Here is a 6,543-nt window from a genome sequence, read left to right on the forward strand (position 1 = left end):
GAGTAAACCCCTATGGCACCTCGACGGAGAATGGATATGCGAGCGGAAGTTGAACCCGAGTTGGAGTATGACTCCCCTTTTGTTTAGATCTCTTTATTTTATTTGAGAGATTATTAGTTTAGATTTAGACTATTTTAAGGATGTAATTTGAATTTTGGACTTATTTCGATTTGGTTGTAATTTTCCTATATTTTGGACAGTTAAGACTTCCGTTATATTGCTTTGGTTTGGTTCAAGAATTATACTTGAATATTAGTTTAACCTTTAAGTAACCCCTTAATTGTGTTGGCAAAAGTAAGCTTCCGCTTGATTAATACTAAATTCCAATTAGTGTTTGCCTTCATAATTCGAGGCGGTTACAAATTATGTGATTATATAGCATCTTTTTAATTTCAAATTATCGCTATGTTAATCAACTATTAGATTTAGACTCTATTTAATCAATTCTCACAAGCTATTTTTATTGAATGATTTAATAAGAATTTTAACTAAAATTTATCCTTAAGCAAAGTTGATCCTAATATCACAAGCTAGTTCTATTGATTAGTCTAACAAAGCATATTTAATTTAGGGTTATTAGCACAATTTAATCACTTTAATTCTAATTTTATAGACACTTTCAATAATTAAATTATACTTGAATTATAGGTTGGGTTGCTTACCCTATATATGAGACATATCTCTAAGACTGCTCATATAACAATTTGTGAATAATCCTCTATAAAATCAACTTATTACCATTTGCTATATATTGGGCTAATTTGTTGATTTTACTATCTTACATTATTGTGTCATATTATTTTATAAAATATTTATAAAATAAAATTCAAAGTGAATAGGAAGTCAAATTGATTTATCTCACAAGATATATAAAATAAGCAAGTATTTTACCAAAATTAAATTGTTTATTCAATCATGCAATAATTATGTTTTTAATTGTTACAAGTAATTTATATCTATTATTACATTTAATTTGAATTTTTATTATTTGATAACGATAACATATATATGTCATTTCTTATAAAAAAATTTCGTGCATTGTATGAAATTCTATACTAGTATAGTTATATTTTAAAAACAATTAACTCTTATAAAATCATATATTACAATTGAAAAATCATAAATATAAATTCTCAATTTCAGATTTTATGTTAAAGAATGTTTACGATAAGAGAAAGTGAACTCTGAAATGTAATTTAATTTAATTTTAGAAAAAGAGGAGATGAATAATTATTATTGGTTCCAAATTTTGAAACTATCTCAATAGCCTAAGCTATATCATCGAGTATGAAAGTATTGTATTGAAAGATTTGAATACTAATTTATAAACTGCTTTTAAAATAAAGTTAAAATTAACCCAAGTTCAAATAGAATATTTTTAATTTGCTTAACACTAAATTTACGCCAATTATCACAATATTTTACATTTTTATGTTTAACTATCAATTCACGAATATTAATTCTATTTGCTCTCAACCTCTCTTTTTTGTCCTAAAGAAAACTTCAAAGCAAATTTGTTGAGCACTACATATTTTGTTGATAGAATGTTTTGATTGAGAGCAAATAACCAGAAAAACCAGAAAAGTCCCTCCCTAGTTTGTCAAAAAAGGTTCAACCATTTGACACAAAACAGAAAAACTTAAAAAAGAACACAGAAAATAGAAGCTTAGGCATTAGACAAGTCATTCTTCAAAAATGGCTAAACAGGTCTCACAGAAACATTGACACAAAATAAATTGTTTTGAACGTTTAACTATCTTCCATAAAACATGCTAGCAGTAAACAAAATAAACTAAACAACAATAACACACTTAAAAGAGTGAAGTTCCCTTGCCCTTCTTGTCTCCACCGATCTCAAAGTGCTTGCAACGCTGAATAAACACCAATGATAAATACAATGAGCGTGACTAAAACCACAAAAGGCAGATACATAGCCAATAAGAAATAGTACATTCAATATACAAACCTTGATGGGGTGCTGTGACACATGCTTGCATGACTGGCACTGTAGCCTCAACACAATCTTCTTGGTAGTCTTGGCCTGTTGAGGAACAAATAAGATATTAGTCAAAACACAAAGCAAAAAAGATTCTTAATCATGTGTTAATATAAAAATAGATACCTTCTTGTGAAAGACGGGCTTAGTCTGACCACCATAACCTGATTGTTTGCGATCATAACGTCTTTTTCCTTGAGCAGCCAAACTATCCTTACCCTTTTTGTATTGAGTCACCTTGTGGGTGGTGTGCTTCTTGCACTCCTTGTTCTTGCAGTAGGTCTTCTTCACCTTAGGTACGTTCACCTACCACCAAAATCAAAAGTAAAATTTAGATAAGAGGGTGATAACAAATGAATGGCACGAAAAAACAACAAAAAAAACGTAGTAACCACAGAAACACAAACCTAATGAAATATGTTTCTATATTATAAAACAATCGTGATCCAATGTCATTAAATGGCTCTGACAATCCCCAACTATGGAGGTTTGCACTTTAGGGGATCGGATGTACACAGTTTTACATGTATAAGTAGTGCAAATGATTCAATGAACTATTCTAGTATAGTACATATATTATAATCCAGAACCAAAAAGTTACAAATATTTGGTTCTTATGGAAGTAAGGCATGTGTATCTAATGAAGTTGCACCTCTCAAAAATCTTAAAAACGCAAGCAAATACATGTAATCTAATTCCTATGTTTCTGTTGATTTCAACATCCCTCCAAAGAATGTAACACCGTTTTAGGAGAAAGTTGTAAGTGAAAAGAATTGACAAAGTATGTTTTAGCAGATCCCAGCTCAATGACCATTCTAACTCAAAAAATCCTTCAACTTCACCATAAACCTCAATGGCGCCTAATTGAGGGTTTTAGAAAGAAGCTCGGTTTTAATTCTGAGATATCTCAAAGCGAATCAAGCATCTCTATCGTGTTATTGAAAGCTTGTAGATTCTTTCGGTAAGATGATAAACATATTAGTAGTGAAGTTTTTGGTAAATACGAAACCTTTCACACAAAACTTAATCAACATTTCAGCAGTTTTCCCCAGTTCTCATAAAAGGCAAAATTACAACTAAAAATTATTCGCATTTGTGGAAAATCACAACATGCAAATTACCATTTAATCAACTATTAATTCAGAACAAATTAGAAAAGCAAACGCAAAAGAATAGCTTTTAACAAATCTTAACCTTTAGGTCAATTGTTCGAAACAGTATACCTAAACTACCAATTTCCTCAAAATTTTCAGACAAATGACTAAATGAGTATTCGAAGTTATCGACAATACATATCGCATTTGCAAATTTGCACAATAAATTCAACGAAAACACACAAATCAAATAAGTATCAAATTAGTGTCCTTTCTCGAAATCTAATCTATTTATAAATCGCCAATAATTGTTCTTCAGCTTTAGTAAACGATAATCCAGTAAAGAAGTGCAAACAATACAGGACATATACGAGTAAAAATCTATGGATCTGGTCTTTCAAATAAAAGATAAATTAAAAAGAGAAGAGAGTTGTACCATTGTTACGGCAGCAGAAAGTCCTGTGATGAAACCCTAGAAAGAAGACGACTCAAAAACATTTCTTGCAGAATAATCAAATTTATATGATCCTCAACCAGGGTTTCTATGTATGGTTTAGGGACCATTGGGCCGAGCTATGAGTGTTTAGAATGTATGGGCTCTAGATACGTTTTGCTGCTCAATCACACCCACTTATTTTTTAACATAAATTCTTGTATGGGACGACCTTAAAATAAGAAGCTCATAAGTTAAAACTTTTTATGATTGGCCTATTTAAGCCAAATAGGGCTGAGCAGAGTTTGGTCCAAACCATAAATCAAAACAGACCAAACCGTAATTTAAATATTTGATCTGGTCTATGATTTAAATGGTCGGGTCTGGTTTTTTTTCAAAAAAATTACAGTTTATGGTCTTATCCTGGTATTTTAGTTTTCATACCAGACCAGATCGCAAACCATACTGTGACCAAAAATCATAATTTTTTTAAAAATAAATATGTTTCTACCTAGATATTTCGAGATGTAGCAATACTTATATATTAATATATATTTGAATAATGTTAATGTAATCAACTAATTAGAAATTATTACATTTGGTGCATGTAGGTGCAAAATATTTGTATAAACACATATATTAATTTGGAAAAAAAATAATAAATAAAAAATCGTAGACCGGACCAGACCACACCGTTGTAGAACGGTTGAGTCCGATTCGGTCTGGTGATTTAAACAGTCTGATATGAAAATTTTCAGACCGTAATTTTTTGTTTGTTCTGATTTTAGTATCAGACCAGACAAAATCGGACCGTGTGCACCCCTAAACCCAATTATAAGTCATGTCTCACAGTGAGACTGTCTCATACAAGAATTTGCATTTTAGAAAAAGTGAATAGAGTGAGTTTTTTTACAAACAATATTCTCAAAATAAGTTACTTTAATCTTTTAATTTCCAAAATAAGTGTTTTCATGTCTAAGCCTAGAACATGAGAAAATAATTTATCACAATTTTGTTTGTTGTTATAAAGAAATACAATGTCATAACTTTTGAAAGAATGAAAAAAATAAATCACCTCCTATTGATAACAACAAACATTGATGCATGTGTCGTTCTTTTGTCCTTTCAAATGGTATGATATTGTCTTTCTTTGTTCGCTGTTGGTAACAACGAACAAAAATTTTTGACTTTTTTAACCAACTTCTTTGTTCGCTATTAGTAACAACAAACAAATACGTAACCTCGATTTTGGCATGGGGACGCTTATTTTATGAATTGAAAATTTCAAAGATTATTTGAGAATTTTTTTAAAAAAATAAGCTTATTTATTTCAAATCTTCCTTATTTTTCAAATTAGATGATCTCACGGCGAGACCATCTCTAATGGATCTGCTCCAGATCCACGCCTATTTTTAGGGGTTTGGATTCAATTATTTGAGAACGATCGGTTCGATTTTAGGTAAAAAAATGAATTTGGTTCAAAGTTTAGAGTCTAAAATCGTTTTAATGCTCAATTAAACCCACTTATTGTTTGCTTTTTGGGTAAAAGTTCGTCCAAATGGGAATAAAAAACATAAAATAAGTGGAGAAATGAGAGGTTAAAATAGAGAGAAATAGTAAGTTTGTGATAAAATTTTTAAAAAAATAGCCTTAACATTTCTAAAATGAAAATGGTGCAATGTTAATGGAACGGTCTATAATAAAAAGTGTGTTAATAGAGAGGGATAGAAGGAGTATATCTCTCGATCTGAACCAAAATTTAACAAGTGCAAACGGGATGGGCAAAATGAGTTTTAAAGAGTTGGGTCAAGACAGGTTATTAAAAAATCCAAATAAGACCCTATTAATAGTTATACCTTGCCCCACCTCGTTTTAGTAGTATTTACAAACTTTTTTTCTGAACAATAGTATTCACAAACTATGCAACCAATATACTTTCTCTCTATCCCCATAAATTTACTAGACTTATTATTTTACTCCATTCCAACTAGTTTGTTACATTACTTATTAGAGACATGAACTTCACATATTTAGCTTATCTCACCATTCATCTATTTACATTATTTATCCTCTCCAACCACTCTATAGATTAACTCATATCTCCTGACTTGTATTCTATACCCCTATTCTAATTTTTCCGGTTTATATATTTTCTCTCTCCACCTTAATCCTTTTTCATAAGAACCTTAAATAAAGACTTAAAAATTCTTAAATACACTCATAGGATACTAAACGATAACGGTATGTTTGGTTATCACTACTAATTGTTGGTAACGGATATGCTTTATAGTGTAAACTTTTATGATATGTATCATGTCATTTCCATGGTAATAAACTTTGATCTTAAAAAAAAAAGGTTTTTTTTTAAAATTTTTTATTACCACCCAATACCACATTTTCAATTTGAATGATTTTTTGAAAATAATTCCCAAAGTAAGCAGTTTTTCCCAAAGCTATAGTTTGGGGATGTTCGCTGTTAGTAACAGCGAGCAAAGACTGGAGGTCAAAAATAGTCAAAGAGTCTGTTCGCTGTTACTAACAGCGAACAAGGACTTTGACTATTTTTAACCTTTAGTCCTTGTTTGTTGTTACTAACAATGAACAGACTTGAGCTAAATTCAGCAGATCCTCCTTTCTTCCTCATTTTCTCCCAATTCAATTAAACCCTAAACAAAAGTTGACAAAAACTCTCTCCCTTTCCTCCATTAAAATACCTTCAAACCTTCAATTAATCCTTCCCTCTTCCAATCCAACATTAGTAAAGTGGTCTAGCATGTACTTTGAGTTTTCTAAGGAATAAATTTCGTTGTTTTTTTGTTTTTTTGTTTTTTTCATACGAAAATTAGGGTTTTTTTGGTAATCTTCATTATTTGTTTCAAATGCAGGGGATTGCTTGTGGAATCACTACTTATTTAGTTCAATTTAAGCTGATTACGGTAATGTATTAGTTATTTTTTACTTATTTATTCATTTTTTGATTATGGTTCATTAACTTTAGTTTGTTGTTGTGGATAATATAT

General features: G+C 30.2%; 1 protein-coding gene across 1 annotated transcript; it reads right to left on the bottom strand.

Moving 5' to 3' along the window:
- Window positions 1-1,659: 1,659 nt before the first annotated feature.
- On the bottom strand, window positions 1,660-3,641 carry LOC130797785 (60S ribosomal protein L44). Its single transcript, XM_057660532.1, has 4 exons — window positions 3,527-3,641; window positions 2,123-2,302; window positions 1,967-2,041; window positions 1,660-1,871 (listed from the first exon to the last, which is right to left on the bottom strand). The coding sequence occupies exons 1-4, from the start codon at window positions 3,527-3,529 to the stop codon at window positions 1,812-1,814; spliced, it is 318 nt and encodes a 105-aa protein (XP_057516515.1). The 5' UTR covers window positions 3,530-3,641; the 3' UTR covers window positions 1,660-1,811.
- Window positions 3,642-6,543: the final 2,902 nt, after the last annotated feature.

This window comes from Amaranthus tricolor, chromosome 13 (assembly GCF_026212465.1).
Source record: "Amaranthus tricolor cultivar Red isolate AtriRed21 chromosome 13, ASM2621246v1, whole genome shotgun sequence".
In the NCBI taxonomy this organism is placed as follows: Eukaryota; Viridiplantae; Streptophyta; class Magnoliopsida; order Caryophyllales; family Amaranthaceae; genus Amaranthus; species Amaranthus tricolor.

Bases quoted from the DNA above. Each gene is read 5' to 3' on its own strand.
- LOC130797785 (XM_057660532.1), bottom strand. The intron at 2,042-2,122 runs GTATCTATTTTT...GTTCCTCAACAG, and splicing joins AGCCCGTCTTTCACAAGAAG to GCCAAGACTACCAAGAAGAT. The intron at 1,872-1,966 runs GTTTGTATATTG...GTGTTTATTCAG, and splicing joins TGTCACAGCACCCCATCAAG to CGTTGCAAGCACTTTGAGAT.